Source organism: Tachysurus fulvidraco, chromosome 11 (assembly GCF_022655615.1).
Source record: "Tachysurus fulvidraco isolate hzauxx_2018 chromosome 11, HZAU_PFXX_2.0, whole genome shotgun sequence".
In the NCBI taxonomy this organism is placed as follows: Eukaryota; Metazoa; Chordata; class Actinopteri; order Siluriformes; family Bagridae; genus Tachysurus; species Tachysurus fulvidraco.
Window position 1 is genome coordinate 7,763,030 of NC_062528.1, and position 23,080 is coordinate 7,786,109.

Genomic DNA, 23,080 nt, shown 5'->3' on the forward strand with positions numbered 1-23,080 from the left:
CAGATTTAAACCTGCACAAAGCTGGGTGTGTTGAGCAGACATGAATCGGCACTTTTTAGCGCCGTTTAGTTAATTAGCCTGTGGTGGAGCTCTGGGCTAAAGCAAAGCTTCTCAAGGGATCAGTATTAAATCCAGAGAGTGCTAGAGTGCAATCGCTTAGTTATGAAATAAAACATCATGATGCAGGTTGTATATAAGAAAGTAAGGAGATGGTGTGAATTAATTCTTTTCCTATTATAGTGCATCCTGAAATGATTTATTCCCCTTATACCACAGCAATTTGCCAATATTTAAATTTCCGCTCTTAAAGTCTGGGCCATTTTCAACCATCCATTCAGCTCTCACCATCATACAGCTACCAATAACCATGGAGGATGACAACTATAACATGCTTCATCTGATACATGTGTGAAGTTCTGCCAACTCTCTGCCTCCTTTTAGCATATCACGACTGGCACTTGTGACTGACAGACGAGAGACTATGCAACAACCCTATCACAGGGAAAGCATGACCACTTTTGTTCTGTCCTTATGTGGTAGCCTAGTGCAGTGGTCCCCAACCCCCAAGCCGCGGACCGGTACCGGTCCGTGGACCAAATGGTACCGGGCCCCCAAGGAACATTAAATTATTTCCATTTTATTAACTGTGGTGTATGTCTCTCGGGTTTGTGCGACTTTCCATGGACGAGAGGTTAACCGGGAGCTGAGAGACGTCACCTAAAGCTGCACCAATACCGCGCATGCGCAAAATATCATGATATCTACCTGCCTGATGGTTTAGGTGACGTCTTGAGCTGAGCGGCTGCAAGCGGCAGTGGCGTTGTAGCTTTGGTGGAGTGAAGGTGTGTATCGCTCTTCTCTCTGTTCACCGGTAATTTCTCATGTTTAACAGTGCTTGGTGTACGTGTATATTGTGTTTGCTCAAATTTAACCCACAAATTAGCAAAAATGAGTACGAAACAGACGTCGTTAGAAAGATAGAAACTCTGCTGGTGTTCTGGATTAAAGTTCTGGATAATTAATTCTGGACATAAGCAACACACTTCGGGTGTCATTGTCTCCTATTACCCCAGATGGAACCGTCTCGTTGCAAAGAAACAAGCTCAGGGTTCTCATTGATTTAGCATTGTAGTGAGTTAAAAAGGCATGTTTAAATACAATTAAATTGAAATTATTAATTTTAGTTTAATTATATAGCCCCCAACCCCACCCCCAGCAAGCAGCGGAAAAATTATCAAACATTGACTGGTCCACGGAGAAAAAAAGGTTGGGGACCACTGGCCTAGTGGATTAGGTGTTGGACTACCAATCGGAAGGTTGTGAGTATGATTCCTACGTCCACTAAGCTGCCACTGCTGGGCCCCTAAAAAAGGCCCTTAACCCTCAATTGCTCAGTATGAAAATGAGATAAAAATGTAAGTCGCTCTGGATAAGTGCATCATTGGGATACAAATTCTACTTTCCAGTCAACCCAGTGAACGCGTTTCTGCTGTTTTTGTGGAATGTCTGTGAAACCTGTTTGTCCTTGCTATTACTTATGCGATATCAGCATATTTTTTTAAGTTAATAAGTCAAACATACAGCTTGTCATGTTACTATTAAACCATAAAATCCACAAAAAAAACTCGATCTTCAAAACGCTGAAGACTCCTTCCCTCAATATTAAACAAAAAAGGCTTCACCATGTCAATATCAATCAGATTTCTTTTCTTTTTTTTTTCAATCAGGCTTAAACTAGATGAACACAAACAGTACACGTCCCCGTGAGTTGTAGTAAACGAGTTGTTAATGACACAGCTACAAACTACAAACTACAAAAAAAAGTTATTTTTCCTGTAGTCAGATCAGATTTATGCGTATCTGCTTTCAAGCATTATGAATAGTTCTATATAAGAGCTCTAAGCGTGTCTTCCGAGCAAGACGAAGGCTTAATCAGTGTACAGAGAGGACACTCATTAGCCACACTTCATTTTCTTAGGGTGCCCACTGACTGGATGCTACACTAGAGGACAAAATGGACCGAGTTCAGCCAAGCCTGAAGGCCATTAATCAGCCATTAATCAAAGATGCCTACTACTAACAAACTGAGTCACCATCAGCTTGCCTGAAACGCCGCACACAATCATCGACTTCCTCTCTGGCTCTTACTGCAGATCATTTTCACTCCCTGGTGAACAGTCTGGATACGAATAACACTGGTGTTCACAAAACAGTGTTTGCTACCCAATCATTTGCTGTGCTAAATAGTAAACAATGTAGTTTAGCAAACTCTAAATAGCAAGTACTGACAAATAAATGAAGGAAAATAAATCTTTCTCCATGTTTAGCCCATTCTTTACAGAGGTTTACACAATACAGATGTTTTCTGTGCAAATGTATGCTGATGATACTGTAGTCTAGGTTCATGGTAGTAATATTTCTCAGGTAGCTGCGAAAATGACTAACTCTATGGTTAATATTACAGATTGGTTGAAACATTCTTGCCTGCAGTTAAATACATCAAAAACAGTAGCAATGTTCTTCACCAAGTCCAACAATAAGTTCAATGTTGAGCAAGATGTTTTTGCGTCAGGGGAAAGGCTACAGATTGTGTCAGAGTACAGATATTTGGGGATTTTAATTGATTCAAAGTTGTCTTTTAAATCGCATGTAAAAAAGGCCTGTAATATAATCAAATTCAACCTCAGTAACTTCAGACACATTCGCCATCAAATGTCTACACAGGCAGCAAAAACGTACATGCACTCACATGTCTCTTACCGTTTGCCCGTCTCGTCACAGGCTAGTGTTACAAATCTGAAACCACTTCAATCACTTTACAAACAAACTGTAAAAATTCTGGATAAGAAATCAAACATTTCTCATTATTGTCCAATATTACAAAAATATAGATTACTCAGCTGGGAAAACATGGTAAAATTCTCAAATCTATGTCTTGTTTATAAAATTATTCATGGTTTATCATCCCCTCCCCTCCATCAGTTTGTCAACATCCGAACAGCTGATCATCGTAGAACCAGAGGTGCAGTGAGGGGAGATTGTATAATTTTCTGTTCGAGCTGCTACTCGGTGGAACCTTACCCCATATAAACATCAGAAACCTGAACACGTATAGTACATTTAAGATCCAGTTAAAGAAGTGGTTCGTTATTAACCAGAGCTGTCAACATTAGCTTAGTTTTTGACCTGCTCTTGTTGCCCCCTGATGGTTTTTTGTTCATTGTGTGTGTATGTGTTCATGTATTTGTCTGATGTTTGTTTGATTGCTGGCGTCTTGTGTTTCTAATGTACATTATAGCTTTTACATTTAATAACTTTTAATAACTTATTAACTTTTATTAAATGTATTGTAGCTTTATTGTTATTTCAATATGTACTTTTATTTACTTTTATCTTTTTTAGGGTGACTATTACCATCTGTCTAGGGACTACAGGTGAAAAATACTGTAGCCATCTGGCTAACGCTGGCATATTGACAGAAATGTTTATTAATATGCATTGTCCCTGCAATAAATAAATAAATAGATAGATAGATAGATAGATAGATAGATAGATAGATAGATAGATAGATAGATAGATAGATAGATAGATAGATAGATAGATAGATAGATAGATAGATAGATAGATAAATATGCAAGTAAGTAAGTAAGTAAGTAAGTAAGTAAGTAAGTAAGTAAATAAATACACAATAGGCATCACACTATACCAGTTTGTGACTCAGCTGACAGCTAAATAAGAAAGATCTACTTTCTATTTTCTAATGAGCTATAAACAACCTGCTTTTATTTTTTCTCTATCTTGATATTAAAGGACAAAACAGAAGAGCCACTCGTGTGTCCTGTGTGTCTCAGCTTTAAAGAATGCCATTTACAAAAGCAGAACCCATCGGCATCATTCTTCATTAGGAAGCTGTATCTTTCACAGGAATCGGAGCGATCGCGTCACACACACTCCACTTCTAAACTTATGAACAAATTCGAAATGCTTCGAAGTGTTACGAAAAGTGGAATCTATGAACATCTCGAACAGAATACATGATCCATCACCGGCCGTTTCACCTCAACGTAATTCTCAAAACTATGCACGATAAGCACAGCAGTTCATTTAGTTTCATTTGCACCTCTGATACCCACAGTGCCTGATGGACAAACTCTTTGAGAATATCCGAGAGAGAGAGTGTCTTATGGCAAACACCAGCACTACTTAATCAGTCATTGACCTTACCAGAAGTAGGACTTGACATGTTCTTGAATCAGCACCCATGTTTCTCCAAAGTCATCTGACTTCCACAGCTTTCACAAGAAAAAAAAAAAAAAGGAGAAGCAGTTAAAAAAAAAAAAAATTTTATGAGATTTCAAGCCTAGCTGATGACTCATTATACAGCATATTCAGACTGAAACTTTTCTCTAAAGGCTTTAATCTGATGAATCACCACACATATTGGACAAGTGCCACTGGCCCAAGATTTGCAATATAATGTTTTAATGCAAAGTTTATTCCCTACTGAGTCAGAACACTAAAAATAACTAACCAGCACTGTAAGAAAAAAAGCAGCTATTTCACATTAAAGAAAGAATCCATACTTTCATAATCAACAAAGCAAAACAAACCATAAAAACCAGTGGCATTTCACTGAAGCATGTCTAAATCTAAAAAATTGTTTTGTTTTTTTAACAAACCTGCTTATTAGGGTGGGAACCATCATAACCCAGGACCAGGTTTGGCTTCTTGCTGTGTAGGAGCAGGTCTGTGGGTTTGAAGGGGATGGAGAATCCTTGGACGCTCTTGCAGAAGTCAAAGGTGTTCCAAAGATAACTGTTTTTGGTGTCTGCGAAAAGGTACTGAGGATGACATGGATGAGCAGAACAGAAATAGAAAAGCCAGTTAGCATTTCATATAATTTATTTCATTCATTCATCTTCAGTAACTGCTTTATCCTGGTCAGGGTACTTGTGGGTCCACCATCAAGTATCCATTAGTGAAGAGTAGCTCAAACACCATGTTAAATGCAGAATAAATTTTCTTATAAAACAACTGCACTTTTTGACAATATAGTATACAGTAATAGTAGAAGCGGAAGTATTTAAAACCACATTAGACACCCAAATGAGGATGGGCTTAATTTTGTGTCTGGTTCGTCTCAAGGTTTCTTCCTCATATCATCTCACCACTGATCATCTCTGGCTTGCTCTTCAGTGATAAAATGAACAATGGCCACCGTTAAAAATAAAATATTATAAATCGAATCCAGGAAACACAGGGCAACATGCACATTCACTTTCAAGGGGAAAAATACTTTACTCTCACAGCACATGTGTGCATGTGCACAGCTGCTACATGAGCGCCACTGTTTGCATCCTCGCTTGGAGGATTAAACGCGACTTCCTCTAAACGGCACGTTGGAGCCTAAACATCCCTGCCCATCTGGTTTCCAAGTCGAGTTGTACTGAAATGATTAGTGATTTCACACACAGCAACATTAAACAAACTGGTGAGAACTTTTTGCTGTTGGTGTGACTGTTCTTCATATTTTAAAGTTTATCAAATAAATTTTCAATAAATCTAGTATCAGAAGACATGTCCGACAGCCATGTCCGACATTTCAGCCGTTTTTGCACATACTATACAATATCTCAGTCATTTGCTGTTTTTTTTTTTTTTGCACAATTCTATATATTATCCCAAGGACCTGCTGCTAAAAAACTGTGTTCATTCAAAATATTGTTTGAACATTCAGTATTCACATACGGTATTTACACTGGTCAGTCGTTGCTGTTTCTGTTTACTGTTTATTGTCTTTTGTGTATTGTATTCTTTGTAGTTTTTGTATTGTCTTGTAACATTTTGTCTACACTGTCTTTTGTCCTGCACTGTCTTGTTTGTCTTGTCCTGCACCAGGTTGCACAGTTGCACTTTATGTGGCTAAGACTACTTACAAGTCCCTTGAGAAGGTTTTTGATAGCAATTAGAGCATTGTATAATTATGCTATTTGAGACAGGAGGACATGCTGCTTACTGCCTCCACTGTTTACACCATGTTTGTACCATGCAGCCATTTGCATCCATGTACACATACGTGCAGTTAACAGCAAGTACAAATCAGCTTCTATACATTTACACCTAGGGGGAATTCGGTGTAGCTAAGCCACCTGCTGTCATACTTTTGGGATGTCAGAGGAAATCAGAGGACCCAGAGGAAACCAGAGGACCCAGAGGAGACCAGAGGACCCAGAGGATACCAGAAGACCCAGAGGAAACCAAAGGACCCAGAGGGACCCAGAGGACCCAGAGGAAACCAGAGGACCCAGAGGAAACCAGAGGACCCAGAGGAAACCAGAGGACCCTCCTACAGGACACTTGTCATACTTAAAGGATAAAGCTTAAACTTTTACAGCTGCTAATGATGGCCCTGCAAGAACAGCACAGAAATACATATGAATTCTGAGGATGGCTCCACAGTACAGTTTGATTTAAGACTGCAATTGCCATGAATATTTTTACACTCAAGTTTAAATCAGTGAACACAGATCGAGTAGAATGAATTTCCTGGTTAAAAAAATTGCACTTCTATTACTTTTTAATACACAGTTATTACAGAGAATTATTTCTAATTATAATGAGCTTGCTGGCTTGCCATCATCACCTCTGGCTTGTTCATCATGGCTAAATTTAAAAGGTATAATTTATATCCTGAGTGTATGTATTTCTGTAAAGCTTCTGGGGGACAACATCTATTGTTAAAGGTGCTAGACAAATTGAACTGAATTGAATTAAATGCCTAATACCAGTCAGGGTATCTCATTCTCTAATGCGGATCTCAAAGTGTTTGAAGCCAGAGAGCAACTTAAGAGGAAGACAATTCTGCACGTTCCCTCTAGAAACCAACTATTTAAATATCATTTAAATGTGTACAATAATATTATGGAGACTTGATATAGCCGCCGAGCTTGATATTAATGAAATTAGGGAGACATAAGATAATTTTACTAAAATTGTCATTAGATGTAAACTGACACAAATTATGTACAGAGTTACAAGCTTTTGGAATTAAATATAATTCAGGTTGTTACCGAGAAATGTTCGATACAGCTAGTCCCCGAGTTACAACGGAGATATGTTCCAAAGACCATGACTAAGCCAAGCCAGGAGTCTTCAAGAATCTTGACCAGAATGGGGTAGTATACTGTAATTTGCTATCTGGCTAATTCTATCCAATAGAAAGTTTGTTTAGTAAATAATCTGCTATAAAAATGTAACAACGGTTGTAACCCTAAAATAAAACCGCTAAAGCTACGTATCATACATACATTGAAACATCGTATCGTATTGTACCAAGATTCTGTCCGATGTCTGCATAATTGAAAAACGTTAGGTTGTTGATGGCTTCATTAACTTAATTGAAGGAGAGACATCTCAAAAGGCAGCAAGGCAGGAACCCAGCGTGTCGTATCACATACGCTGCGAAATTTAAATTATTGTCCATAACCCGTAAGGAGTGTCTGTATAATATTTCAATTTTATATTAAAGGTATAACTAATATATTCATAGCACCCAGTACTATAGTCATTTAATATAATCATTTATATCACCATATCAGTCATTGTTTTGTATCCATATGCTATATTTTTCTTTTTTTTGTTGTTTTTATTTATTTTTCCTTATATAGCTAATTCCTGGTTCTTATTCCATCTTATTTTATATTACATTGAAATCTAACTTTTGTCTTTTCTTTATAACACAGACAGTTGTAAAAAGGAATTTCAGTGCATGTCATGCGGTGTATGTTTGCGTAAAGAACATGAACTTGAACAGAACATATAACATGTAACGTCAAAAGCTCAGTCTATAAAGATCAATCTTGATATAAATACGAGAGATAATGGTCCTTTAGAAGTAATTATTATTCTCCCTCTGGCTCATTCTGGTATCTGTGACCCTGGATCATGTGAGTAGCAGAACAACTTTCGCTCCAGTACAAGAGCTTTGGAGGATGAACCGAGTCAGAAAAACAAAGAACAACAAGATCCAGGATGAGAAAAAAAGTAAAACACATTACTCACTGATGACCATGTGTGATTTAAAACACAAACTTCCAGAGGGAGGTAAAATTGAGCTGCTATAAAAAGATGTATCCATGAACAGTCATGTCTTTGGGGATTTTTTTTTATCTTAGAATTGAATGAGCCGATTTTTTTTTTTTTTTTTTTTTTTTTTAAATAAATAAATAACACCACTGCAAGCTTAGGTTACTCATTTGGTTCAATAGTCATGTGTTATTCTGATTATCTAGGGAAATTTGTCAAGACAAAAGTGGACAGCTGTCCTAATGCTGTAGCGCTAGTACTGCACACCATCATTAGTTATCCTCCTGCCTTGACTTAAAGTCTGTTCCCGGGCTGGTTTGGGACTCTGTGGCCTGTGGAGCTGCACTGCAGAAACATTGAGCAGAGCAGCACTTCAATTCCCAGGTGTCTGCAACAGTCACCTCCTCCCTGAAGCTGGCAATTATGTTGGGTGCCAAGGGCGACGGCTACGGGCAAGGCAAGGCCTATTAGTCACGCTGTCGCACTGAGTCTCATGAGAACTACCCCCATGCCCAAAACCAGCTTCTCCACACACGCACTAAACAAAAGATAGGCCACAGCAGCACATCCGCACATCAAAACAACCTTAACTGACCTCACTCTTTAGTGCTTTAAAGCCCATGCATGAGATTTGAGGGAACGCAGTAGTAGATACTCACACGTCTGTTATCAGCAGGGCTGTGGTAGAACTGCGAGATCACCTGCTGGCCGGTCTCCTTCCCTTTAGGCAGGACAAACTTATCTGATATATGGATGAAGGTGGTTCCGTAATCATACGACAAATAAACCTGTGAGAAAGGTGTAAAAACAGCAATGAATTATAGCAAAAAACGTTAGATGTATTAACACAAAAATCCTCCATTGCCCCTTTTCCACCGAGGCAGTTTGAGTGCTGGTTCAGAGCCAGAGCTTAATTTAAAATCAGTTCTTTCTTTTTCGACACCCAATGCACCAAAAGTGGTTCTCGAGTAGCACCAAGACGTTGCTGGTCTAGACTTAAGAACCGCTTGTGTCAGGAGCTGGGGGCGGGGCTACTGTTAGCGCATTTGATAATGTACCTTAAGTATACTAATGTTTATTACACTTTTACTTTACCGCAATATGATACATTATCAGCACACATGATAGTATGTTGCTACATGCTAAGGCTAACTTTTTTCTGTTACACTGATAAAATAATTTTATGTACTTTCTCGATTACAACCTCTGTTTATACAGATTACATGGAGCTGCATGTACACGTTGGATTCGCCGCGTTTGGATGCCAATGTAGGTTCACAAAGCCATGAGCATTAACAGTAAAGCAACATCCGCCATTGTTGTTGTGTTTGTGTTTGCCGCTGCTGCGCTAACGTTGCTGGGTAACGTGACACGTATACAGTGACGTCAGACTCGGCTCTGTGATGGCTCTCTAGCCGGTGGAAAGGCAAACTGGTTCTTAGACGGTTTGCCAGTGGAACCAACTTTGAACCAGCACTTGTGCTAGCTCTGAACCAGCACTCGGTTCTGTTTGGTGGAAAAGGGGTACAAGACTCCATCAATCAACATGACTACTAATAAGACGTAAAAACTTACAAACTTAAAACAACTAAAAATTCTGTGTAAAAATGTGCACAAAAGAAATGTTTCTTCCTGTACATAATAATGAATATTTTATTGTACAGCAATATGTGATGTGGTATTTCTAATGTCATGAAAGCTAAACACGAGGATTTCTCCGCTTTCATTACAGCAAGCTTTATATTCCTGCTGCATTTTGTTCCCATTTCCCGTCTCCTTCTTTTGTGTGAAGACAATTACCAAGTCAAGCCACGTTTCTCAAATTTCTCTTCCTGCCTCCGCATTAGTTTTAATTCAGAGAATATATTATTCTGCTAATACAAATACAAACCTTAATCAAGAACTCAACAGAAATATTCTGGTAAACTGAACCTACTGGCAACTTTCCCAAACTCTTGCTCAGGCTTACAAACAAGTCCTGGTCAAAATGTTCACTCTTTTAAACTCCAGGCTTTTCTGAAAAGTGATTTTGCTCAAATGACACCAATGACTTACCGGGAAAAACATCACCTCAGCCTCAGGGCCTTGATTCAACTTGAACCAATTCGGGCTAACCGTAAACGCTGGAGCTGGTACAGAGTTCTGGTTTCACGGTTAGTTTGGCAGTAACCTCAACTTAGACTGCTTTTTTCTCTCTCTTTCATGTGATCAATCCTGGGAATTTAGACTAATAATATTCCTTGGAAGTTGTAGTCAAACTAGAATAGTTTTAGTAATGTAATTACTGTCAATAATGTAATAAACTTGTTATTAAATAACGATGCATCACCAGGAATTTAGTCGAATTCATATAGGTCATGTCCTAAAGTTTTATAAAGTATCTATGAGAATTACTCTGTGATGAAATGACCAGATGACTACTGTAAATAGCTCCAGGTTCTACGGGTACCAGTAACTGCAGAAAATGAGGCTTTGCACTTTTTCTTCAGTATAAAGATACTCCGGGAAACCCGTCTTCTTTTCCTTCTTATCTAGGCTTAAAAAGTATGTAGATGAAATTTAAATGGAATTTACAAAAGTTCCCAGCATGTGTATAATCTACTTTATAGATGTGTTATGGTCATATGACCTACTAATGATTCATTTATCCATCCATCCATCCCTCTTATCTTGCTGAGGGTCACAGGGGACCTTGAGTATATTCCGGGGAATGAGTGTATTCCAACCCATCACATGGCACAATCTCTCTCTCACACACAAACACACACTACTGACAATTTAGAGATGCTAATCAGCCTAAAGTGCATGTCTTTGGACTTGGGGGATGAAACTAAAATACCCAAAGGAAATGTGAAACTTCACACACAACAGGGCAGAGACAGGAATCGAAACCCCACCATGGAGCGCAAAGTATAAGTGCTAACCACGTGCCACCGTGCCTCCCCTTACTAATGATCATAAGTGACAAATGCAACATTAAAAATGAGTAAATAATAGTATATAGTGATCATTTATCCAGTGTGAACCGATATGTAAAATAAGCAGGTAATGTTTACTTACTATACATAAAAAAAGATCAGCAGACCTGATATCTTTGTTCTTGGTATATTTACAATGTTGTGCACAAAGACACTGATCGAAAGATAAATCCTTCCACTCATTTTCACTACCACCAGATGGTAGATTATTGCCATGGTGATATGAAACCGTGATAACATTGCGATATATCTATGTCACAGGCTATGTAAACCTCTAGCCTTTAACCAGAACATAACACTTCAGGTAGTAAGCATGGAAAAAAAACGACCGCACGGGACGTGGTAGTCTTGAGGTGCAAACTTTCTGCTGATTGTTCAGACAGACTTCACTGAAGGCAGAATATGTTTTCATGAGGAGAATATGCAACTCAGCAGCACTGTGTGATTTCCTGTCACACAAAAATAATGTAGAGTGTCTGCAGACAAACAGGTGAAGAAGAACAGTCTGGGAATTCATGAGAAAAGGACATTATGGCACTTGAAATGAGCTTCTCCAGCATAGTAAGGAACCCGGCCTGCTAAACAAGCCTCATTTATCAAGCTGGATACAAAAGAATTTATTAGTAAATCATTTTAGGGAAAACATTCGTTTCCTACGAAAGCACAGTAGTTTGAGTAAATTTATGTAAAAGGACACTCACAAAACTTTAAGCCATGAGTCAACTTTAGCACGAGTTACTTCTGTTTATCGTATACAATTGTATACATAGTCAAATTACACCTTTTTTTTAACCAGAATTCTGGCTTTCGGTTAACCAACTGAATAGAATTTGACTTAGACATTTTCATCAGCATAAACAAATGAGTTATTTTATCGCCGCAAGTCTGATAAAACATTAGTCAGAACACTGTTGGCTTTCAGTGAGATGTTTTTTACCTCTGTTTGTCTAACACAGAATTTGAATGGTTATTTAGAAGAGGTTTTTTTTTTTCTAAAACCTTTCTATGAATACTGTATACTGCCCATAGTAGGCCTGGTAAAAACGTTTGAAAAACTTCTCCTTAATCGCTGAGTGTGTAATTTTTATATGAGCCATTAACCACCACTGTAGAGTGTAACATGAGAAAGACATTCGTTTATTTCTCCTCTGGTAAAGCGAGTTACACAGCTTACTGACCACATCTGAATGGAATATGTATAAATCTAACTCAAAACAAATAAGACTAACCTTTCATTTACATGAACAGAACTGACGGTGCAGCGGCTCAGCTGCATTATTGATGGATTTATGACACACGGCACTCAGATGCTCTCTTACCGTTCTGATGTCATCTCTCTTGCCTTTTATGAAGCATTGTGGGTGTCACCACGTGTAAATGCACTTTATATTTACGGGTAACTGGTAATCATTAATGTCCACACGAGAACAAAAAAAATTTGTGATACTAAAATTTCTGCAAATCTGCCTTCGTTCTTCTTTTCGTTCACTCGGCCTATGAAAAACATTTGCACACAATCTGACTTAACCCTCTCAGGTCTAAGGGTATTTTTTAGGGCCTGGAGAAGTTTTAGTCATACCCTGACATTTGTGCTTTTTTCAGTTGCTTATAAAGATATAAATGGCTAAAGTCTAATATCACTGTAATCAGACCATAATCTGAATAAGACCATAAAACATCCAGAACGTTGGTTCACAGGACTTTTAAGAACTGGATCTTGTAGCCTAGAGTTTTTGCTTCAAAATGATGTGGATCAGGGCACAATCAGGGCAAAACTGTGCAACAAAAAAAAAAGTGGCAACAGGAAGAGTGCAAGATAAAAAGGGTGTAAGGTTTGTAGAAGCCCACTAACCTACTCTGTCACATAGTACCCAGAATTGAACAGTTATACATCTTTGTGCCACTCTAGGAAACAGTTCCTATTCAGCTGAACACACAAGTGAACATCACATGCCTGGCATTTCCAAGGCATTTCCAAGCACACAGGTCCGGATTTCATGTACTGTGTCATTCCTTGTGTCTCTGGGGCGTGTACTTGATTACCTGAATCACGTCAGTTCATTTGCATATGAACAGCGCGGTCAGAGGGAGGCGGGAGCACATTAGCTATAATTAGGCGAAACAGGAGAAACCGGACCACTCCTTACTTTCTTACAGATTACATACAAATAGATCCTTTGTTTTTGACTTGAATTTGTTTATTTAAAATTACACATTTCAAGCTTTCTATGCATATATTTATCTTGTATTTGAGGCAAGTATTTGCTGAGATTCGGGTTGTTTTATTTATGTGTCTGTGAAGCGTGGTGACCGAGATGGCAGAGAACACACTCTGTATATTTTCTTTATTCTACAAAAGCACAGCGTTTTGTTGTTGTTGTTTTTAATGTGTGTATACAAATAAAAGCAGACCCTTTACAGATTCGATTAATGTATTGCTCTTATCTGTACGATCGGTGTTCATGCCAATGTGCAAATTCTGTGTGCCTTCTCCTTTAAAACTGTAAATAACTGGCAGCGTTGCATTTTTAAGTAATGAATAAACTGTTAAACAGCAGCATCTGTCACAATAGCTCCTGCTGGTTTTAAAATGGCTTCCAAGCCATGCCAGACAACCTGGCTTTTTATCAACTTCAGGGAAAAAAATGCCAAGTAGTGTAGACAATGTGTGGTTTCTACAAGACAGGGACTGACCTGAGAGACCTCTACAATCTGATATGAATAACTGCAACCCAAGTTCTCTCACCACTCCACTGTATTGCCGTTATTGACGTATATAAGTCATAACCTGGGTAGTAGAAGTGCAGGACTGAGGGAGTCACTCCACTAAGAAGTGCTCACAGGAAATGTCAGGACACTTGATGCCAGTTTTAAACACATTCCCACACTCACCGAGCTGCTCTTGGGGTCGGTGGCTCCAACACTGTCTCTTGCCAACGCGACGATGACGTTACTCTTCTCTCCGGCCCAGTGCACAACCATCTGGTTATGAGAATCATTCAGGTTGGCCTGTAAATAGAAAAACAACCATCACTGGGTAAATGAAAAATCAAGTCAAACACGTCATAGACATTAAACTGTGTATATAGAGAACATTTCATTAGCTACACTATTTTCTTAATCAGCTGTGATCAGTAATGGATCTTTAGCCACTTAATATATGTCTAGTGATCTGAGAAAACCCAGTGGATGATGCGATGTCTGAGAAAAAAATACATAAAAATTTGTTTATTTCCCTAAGATTTTCAGTCCATTTAATAAATATGCATTGATCTGCCTATAATACAAGATTGCACCATGTGAATGGTTTTTCCACAAAGGAACTGACAGCATAATTTCAACAGACATGGATATTAAAAGATACACAGGTCAGTTCTGTCTGCTATTACTAAAAAAATTGAGGAACATAATACACTGTTGCAGAAACAACACTATTAATGCCTGTGTCTCACACGTTCAATTAAAAAGAGCCTAAAAAGAAGAGGTATATAATCATTGATGAACTGATTCATGTACATACAGTCCTCAGTCATGTTATACACATACTCAATTTGTCTGTTTAGAAATATACAATAAAACATTTCTGGAAAAAAAAAAAAGAGCATAACTTAAGCCATTAACTGACTAACTACATTTACCTGATTACTACCTGATAGTGTTCGGGGCTCAGACACACTTTCCCAGTTCAAAAGTAGATTAAAAACTCACCTCTTTAGTCAGGCGTACACACACACACATAATACATCCCATAAAATTATGAACCAATACTTTAGACTTGCACCTTTTTTATGAACAGCAAATATGTTAATCCCTCTACACTGCTTTTCTCTTTCTACCCATCCCGAGGTATCCAGACATTGTACCAGCTCCTTCTGTGCAATGAAGATTTTGGACCTCCACTGAGATGAGGCTGACTCCATGAAAATCCTGAGACATCTACAGATCTACCAGCTCCAGTTGGACTCTATGAAACCAAGAGGAGATCTGAACTCCATGTGATCTTTACACCAATTCAACACTTGTTTGACTGTATATTTGTAATCACACCCCCAGTGTCACCCATATGAGGATGGGTTCCCCTTTGAGTCTGGTTCCTCTCAAGGTTTCTTCCTTACCAATTTAAGGGAGTTTTTCCTTGCCACTGCTGCCTGAGTCACCTCAGACTTGCTCATTGGGGATAAATAAATACATACATACATACATACATACATTCATACATACTTTCACACTGTGAACTATATATATATATATATATATCTTAATTTTTTTCTACATTAATTCTTTTTTCTCCTTATGTTTAACTTCTGTTCTATGTTTATGTTCTGTAAAGCTGCTTTGAGACGAAGCCCATTGTAAAAACTACAAGCTTACAAATCTACAAAGGATTTGATTCATTCAGTGCAGCACGTTAACGTTTTGTAGCTAGCCGATCAATTAGCAAAGTGATGGATAGTGTTTCTCAAAATTGTACCCAGTGGTCCGAAAACTGGTGCTAGGCCCCTGATAAAGCATTACAGAACCAGAATTAAGAAAATGAGTAAAACTGGGAGTCGATTTTTTCCAAGATGGGAAAAATTCTTGTGAAGAAGATGAAGCTGAACAGCAAATAAGCAAATATTTCTCATTATGATATTACAATAAATTAGGATGAATTTTAGTGATATATTGTGTTATATTATTTATTATGTGATAATGTAATGGTTATCTTCAGCTTCAGTCCTGGAGTGTGATATCTTTTTGAGGCTTTTCTGGCAATTAGCGTAAGAATCTAAAAAGCTGAAAATTGACTAGCTCTCTGCAATTCAGTCAATTCAGTCTACAAAAGGAAAAGCAAACAAACATACAGGATGTATAAAGGTCTGAGGTTGGTCGCCCAACATGTCTGTCAAAATGCCTTTATCTGTGAATGTGGGAAACTTTCAGTCATGTTTACTGATGAAACAGTCGAGTCACCACAGAGCAGGATGCTTTAAGTCTGATGCTTTAACTCTGCTTAACTCAGTTGGATCTAGATTCTTGTGTTACTCAGTACTACGGACTCTGTAGGGTAGCTTTGGATGTGACTATTGGTCTATGCTAAGTAGTTCTCACAGGTGGCTAAGCAGGCTAATTAAGTCCCCCTTAACTTTAATTTAAAAAAAAAAATCATCTAACTGATCAATGGTAGCTCAACAAATCATAATGTTGTGTACCCTCTCAGCATTGTGTGTGTTTGTAGGCATCTCTGCTAAAAATAGGAACAGAGATTTCAAGCTAGTCAACCAGATTTGCTAATTAAGCATTATCTGTTAGCAAGAAATAAGCTATAATGTTCCAAACACATATGTTTCATCTATCAACAAATTATCACTAAGATATTTACGTGTCTGTGGTAATTTTTTTTTGTCAAACCTGGCTAAAAACAACGAAATGAATATAGCTGCAAGCAGCGATGGCGGGCCCTCGCACGTTTTTTTTATCGCTATAAGATGCCTCCCAGAAAACAATGCGCGGTGGGCAAGTGCATGAAGTGGGTAAATATCAGTGGACTATTTTATGTTGTTACTGACCCATTTGGGGACTGTAGGTAAATGAAACCCCACATTTTAGACAAACAGGGGCGCTATTGAGCCACTTAAGAGACACACCTTTGTCTGACCTTTTTGTCCACACTTAACAGCAGACAAATGTGATGTATGTGTCAAATTTCAAGTTAATCTAAACAATTTCGCATTAGATTCAATCGCCTGAATCCTCTAGGAGGAGTATTTGAAAGTTCATTGCATGCAACTGTGAAAAAAATCCACCTTTGTGACTGACACACTTCCTGGCGCCTGTTGGTGTTGCTATACCCAGGACTCACAATAGGCACATCGATGCGATCGGAATCCTTGGCCGAACATACACACCGCGTGTCATCACAATAAGACATTTTTTTGCTTTAGATATTAGACATTTCCTGTTTCTCTGAATTCGCCATAACTTAGTCGCCTTGCCATGGCAGCACCGTTCGAGATATCAATAACCCCTTAGGAATTTAGCAAGTGCAATGTCTCGGCATCATGTTCACCACGTTTGATGTCAATCGCATGAATTCCCTAGGAGGACTACTTAAAAGTTCACCGCATGCAATTATGAAATAATCCAAAATGGCCGACTTCCTGTTGGGCGGTGCTCATAGCTTAGAGCGTGAAAGTTGTTCGGGTCGATGAGATCTATATGCGTACCAACTCTCGTACATGTGCGTACATAATTGCCCGATCTGTGCACAAAATGTTTGTTTTTTTCATTTCAGGGGGCGCTACAGAGCCCCCCTGCCCCTGTTTTCGAGCATGTTAAGGGACCCCAATTGGCCAATGTGTGCTTAAAAAAAATAAATAAAAATTAATAATAAACCCGAGCAAAAACAATAATGCTTCGCACCATCGGTGCTCGGGCCCTAATAAAGTTAAATTTAGCTACAATATGAACTAGCCACTGTAGATTCCAGGAAGCAGGTAAACAAATCACTCCATTGTTTGTCTTTGTTTCGTTTTCTACAAAACTCCTACAGCTAAAAACTCCTACAGCTCATTGGGGATATATATACTACATACACATTGTGAACTAAATCCAGCTAATATTAATCTTGAATTTTGCATTCTATTAATTCTTATATTATTCTTTATATTAACCTTTTGTTCCATGTTTATGTTCTGTAAAGCTGCTTTGAGACAACGTCAATTGTAAAAAGCGCTATACAAATAAACTTGAATTGAACTAAAATCAACTCTCTTTTTCATCTGGCCCTCCTCACCTGTTCGGTGTAAGTAAACGTAACCTAAGCGCACTATTATAAATGGTAAATGGGAAAAATAGCCTCTCCCAGCTGTTCTCCTCAACACCTGCTGCGACTGCTCCTGTTGCTGCAATGCAGGTGTGTATCTGATATATTAGACCCAATTCCCTCCTCTCAGCCAACCAACTTTACACGTGAAGATTTCACACAGCACAAACAAGCCTCAGCCTAGACAAAATAGACACAAGCAGGCACAACAAAACCCAAGTGGCTGGGAGCGTGTGTGAGAGAGAGAGAGAGAGAGAGAGAGAGAGAGAGAGAGAGAGAGAGAGAGAGAGAGAGAGAGAGAAAGAGAGAGAAATGTGTCAGCATTTAAATTTTGAATTCTGAGCTGCGAAGCCTTTCTCATCTTTAATTCAGGACCCTGACGGGGTGTGGGCTTTTCAGATGATAGCTCTTCTGATGCTCCATTAAAGTGAAATATTACAAAATCAGCTGCATTTCCCCTTGTGGAGCAAAAGCTTATTTCCCAGTATTCTATTTCAAATGCAAATTCTTCAGAAAACATACTAGGTTTTAATATCAAAGCCAAAAATTGTCATCTGGTTTTCATTCAAATATTGTATAAAAACTGGGGTTTTAATTGGGTTTAAGTCCAAATCTGAGGTCAAAGAGTCACATGAGCCTATAATAAATCCCCACAGCTTTAAATGCAATGCCTAAAAAGCTTTACATTTGGAATTGTAAACTTACTGAGAAAGAACAGTTGTGAAGCCTGGTATACAGAAATGAAATTTTTAATTGTAGACTCGAGCTGTTTTAATGAATTTTTTTAGATGTATTATAGTGCCCGAACTCGTATGACTTTGAACGGTGACCGCGAACATTTTGTTATTACCATCATTACCAAGCATGAACTGTTGACTCTGACAGTGAATGAGAGTATGAGACGAAGCGAACGCACAGGCCATAGTGCGACATCCGTTAACCAATAGTGTAAACATAGATGACGTTGCGGGTTTTTATTTAAAAGAAAGAACGTAGCCCTCGTTTGTATGTAGGCCTAGGCAATTTATATATTTACAATACTTACTAAAATCTAAGTAATATTATTTTATTGCTTTTGTATTAGTTGTTTGAAGAGTAAAAAAAAAATTGGTCGGTCTTTTTTACAACCGGCAAGTCGGTCGGACTTAAAGCAATAAAAAATAAAAAATTTGAGTCTGTCCTAAATTGACAGGGTCGGTCGGGTTACGGCAAACAAGAATATTTTTAAGGATGGCCTTATTAGGATTTTATGTGATAGACCAACACAAAGTGGCACATAATTGTGAAGTGGAAGGAAAATGATAAATGGTGTCCAAATTTTTTTACAAATAAATATCTAGAAAGTGCATTTGTATTCAGCCCCACTGAGTCAATACTTTGTAGAACCACCTTCTGCAATTATAGCTGCAAGTATTTTTGGGTATGTCTCTACCAGCTTTGCACATCTAGAGAGTGAAATTTTGCCCATTCTTCTTTGCAAAATAGCTCAAGCTCGGTCAGATTGGAATGCGAGCGTCTGTGAACAGCGATTTTCAGGTCTCGCCACAGATTTTCAATTGGATTTAGGTCTGGACTTTGACTGGGCCATTCTAACACATGAATATGCTTTGATCTAAACCACTACATTGTCGCTCTGGCTGTATGTTTAGGGTCATTGTCTTGCTGGAAGGTGAACCTCCACACCAGTCTTAAATATTTTGCAGACTTGAACAGGTTTTCATCCAAGATTGCCCTGTATTTGGCTCCATCCATCTTCCCATCAACTCTGACCAGCTTCCCTGTCCCTGCTGAAGAAAAGCATTCCCTCAACATGATGCTGCTACCACCATGTTTCACGGTGAGGATGGTGTGTTCAGGGTGATGTGCAGTGTTAGGTTTTCGCCACACATAACGTTTTGAATTTTGGCCAAAAAGTTCAATTTTGGTCTCATCTGACCAGAGCACCTTCTTCCACATGATTGCTTTGTTCCCCACATGGCTTGTCGCAAACTGCAAACAGGATTTCTTATGGCTTTCTTTCAACAACGGCTTTCTTCTTGCCACTCTTCCATAAATACCAGATTTGTGGAGTGCACGACTAATAGTTGTCCTATGGACAGTTTCTCCCACCTGAGTTGTGGATCTCTGCAGCTCCTCCAGAGTTACCATGGGCCTCTTGGCTGCTTCTCTGATTGCTGTCCTTGCACGGCCTGTCAGTTTAGGTGGACGGCCATGTCTTGGTAGGCTTGCAGTGCCATACTCTTTCCATTTCCAGATGATGGATTGTACAGTGCTCCATGAGATGTTCAATTTATTTTTTAATTTATAACCGAACCCTGCTTTAAACTTCTCCACAACTTTATCCCTGACCTGTCTGGTGTGTTCTTTGGTCTTCATGATGCTGTTTGTTCACTAATGTTCTCTAACACACTTCTGAGAGCTTCACAGAACAGCTGTATTTATACTGAGATTAAATTACACACAGGTGCACTCTATTTACTAATTAGGTAACTTCTGAAGGCAGTTGTTTTCACTGTATTTTATTTAGGGGTATCAGAGTAAAGGGGGCTGAATACAAATGCACACCACACTTTTCAGATATTCACACCATTTATAATCTTCATTCCACTCCACAATTATGTGCCACTTTCTTTCGGTCTATTTCATAAAATGCCAATAAAATATATTTTTCTTTGTGGTTGTAACATGTCAAAATGTGGAAAAGTTTAGTGGGTATGAATACTTTTTCGAGGCACTGTATACACATCTATCATTGCATACATATATATATACTGCTTTAGGGCCTCTAGCACATCTCGACTTGACTCACCATCCATCAAGATACAAGGAAGTCATGCATCCAGACGTTTCTCTGAACAGGCACTAAGATTTCCCCGACTGTATGAACAGCTCAATCGCTGGCTGTCTGCAGACTAAAACCCAAAACCTCTTCACCAAACACATTCAAGCTTATTAATCTGTTTATCAAGTTTTAAACAAAGGGAAATAAAATTCATACTTTTGGATTATTTGCTACTAATTTGTATTCCCATTATACATTAAACTAACCAAACTACAGCAAAAACATTCTCATAATACTTCATTCGCTGGTCAGAAATATCATGCTGGAAAAAAGTAAACAATCCTTTGCTAAGGGATTGTAATGAAATGTTACAGGGTTTTAACGAGTCACTCTGGTCAGGATTCGAATTCGATTTGATTCGATTCGAATTCACAATAGCCGCTACATGATTTAATTAATTTAATTCAACAAATATTTTGAACAAAAATTTCATTCAGTTTTTAAATTTCATGACTGAAGAGAGTCTTTTATTAATTTCTGTCATTTTTGTCTGTATAAAACTAAAAAACAAAAAATTACAAAACACAGGTTTAAAATAAAATAAAACAATTACTGCAACTTTACCTAACTTTATCTTTATGATAGCAAAATACATTTCGATTATTTTTTCTACAATTTTATTAGAAACCTTTAAGTCTCTAACCCGAGGAAAATGATTGAATGAGAGAGGAAGAGTATATCCGATAATGCTCTTCACTTCAACCGGTTACAACGGTTTACCTCTGTTTATTTTTTGTATGGCAATGTCTCAATACACTGTCATATAATCATACTAAGAAAATGCTGCATATTGTACATGAAAGCAAGCTTATAGGAGCACTCAACATATTTTGGTTGCTGTACTTACAAGCTGTACAAACTCCTGCTAACAGTGCTTTAGCTTTAGATACTATTCTTTTGTACTAGTGTGAGAATTTTTGTTTTCCTTTATTTTATTTTGAATAGAGACTACAAAGAACTCTAGATACGGATTTTTAACCAAACGTTGTAACTGTAAATGCATCCATGTAACTCGAGAGAGAAATAAAACAAACCTCCGTTATTGCTTTATGAAATACCGTCTATCAAAGAGTATTTTAATAATTTATTAGGAACTCCTTCTCTCTGAGCAAATGAAAAGCTTTTCCAAAGCTCACCACTACTCAGCTATTCACACCATTCATACCAGGGCTTTAATTACCATAATTGAACACCAGTTGGCTTTCACTACCGCCTTGTCCCGCCATCCTGAAGCTGGAACATTCTTTCTGCTGAATAAGGGTACTTGTGCTCTAAGATGCGTAAATCACCGCTTTCTTCCTTGGCCATGGCCCACTGACATTCAGGAGTAAAAAGCTGCTTGTTGGCTTCAGCCAATGCACTCTAAGGCTCGACGTTATAGCGCGCAAGACAAATATAATAAAAGTTTGCAGTGTTGCAATCATTTCCTTATGACAATATAATCCTGGGATATGACAGAAAGGGGCTATTATTCTTGTGGACAGTCTGCTGAGGTCTTTTTTTTTACGCAAATATGGTACTATGCAAGTAAGGGTGAAAAAACAGCTATGTGACCTTTGCAACATCTGATATTACAACTGCCGAAAGAAAAAAAAAAGGAAAAGTATGCGGATGTTTACAATCTTTCATGCAGTTATATATTACGGACAGAATGTGCGTGTGTGTGTCGGGGGGACAAAATGAGTACTGCTACAGCCACTGCTGCAAGCATTAAGCCAATGGAATGACATCATCTCTGCAGCACTGATACCGTGGCCAGCAGTTCGATTTGCATGCAATCAACCAAGCAATGCAAAAATAAATAAATAAAAAAAACTAATAATAAGAAGAAATAAGAAATGCAGATTTAATAGGTTTTACCAGAAGTACTGGTGAATATTCAACTAGGACACAGGGGAGTCGTTTAATTTTATTTTATTATTATTATTACATCAAGCAGTGTCTTTTCTCGGTGCTCTCATAGCCAGGTATGAACGTCCTGTGCTACAGACCTGTGAGACTGAAGGCGATTTTGCTCGAGTGATGACTCACAGCTTTCTTTCTTGTGACACGCTTGAAGGGAAAGCCAGTAGGTCTGATGTAAAGCCAGCATTACTGTTCAGACGGGTTTCTCTCACACACATCGAGTTTGCACTAGCAATTCAATAAAGTCTCTACACCTCCCGCCCACTTTAGATTATCATGCTTTCATCATGGGCTTTCATCCACATGCGCTCATCCTTCCAGGCAAAAACATTAAGGTAAGCACAAAACCGTAAACTCGTCTAGAGTTCCCGTCTAGATCATATATAAAGAGGCAAACACATCTCCTACTTGCGGTTAAGATCCTTATCCCTCCATGTATTTCTCAAGCACTTAAGTATACAAACA

General features: G+C 38.3%; 1 protein-coding gene across 2 annotated transcripts in view; it reads right to left on the bottom strand.

The window, feature by feature from the left end:
* Positions 1 to 23,080, bottom strand: part of sorl1 (sortilin-related receptor, L(DLR class) A repeats containing) — a 75,872-nt gene that overhangs the window by 47,089 nt on the left and 5,703 nt on the right. For both annotated transcript variants that reach the window (XM_047820460.1, XM_027174070.2), the window contains exons 2-5: positions 13,956 to 14,072; positions 8,745 to 8,873; positions 4,680 to 4,841; positions 4,225 to 4,292 (exon numbers count right to left, since the gene is read on the bottom strand). In XM_047820460.1, coding sequence (XP_047676416.1) covers positions 4,225 to 4,292; positions 4,680 to 4,841; positions 8,745 to 8,873; positions 13,956 to 14,072 — 476 coding nt within the window. The remainder of the gene's footprint in view (positions 1 to 4,224; positions 4,293 to 4,679; positions 4,842 to 8,744; positions 8,874 to 13,955; positions 14,073 to 23,080) is intronic.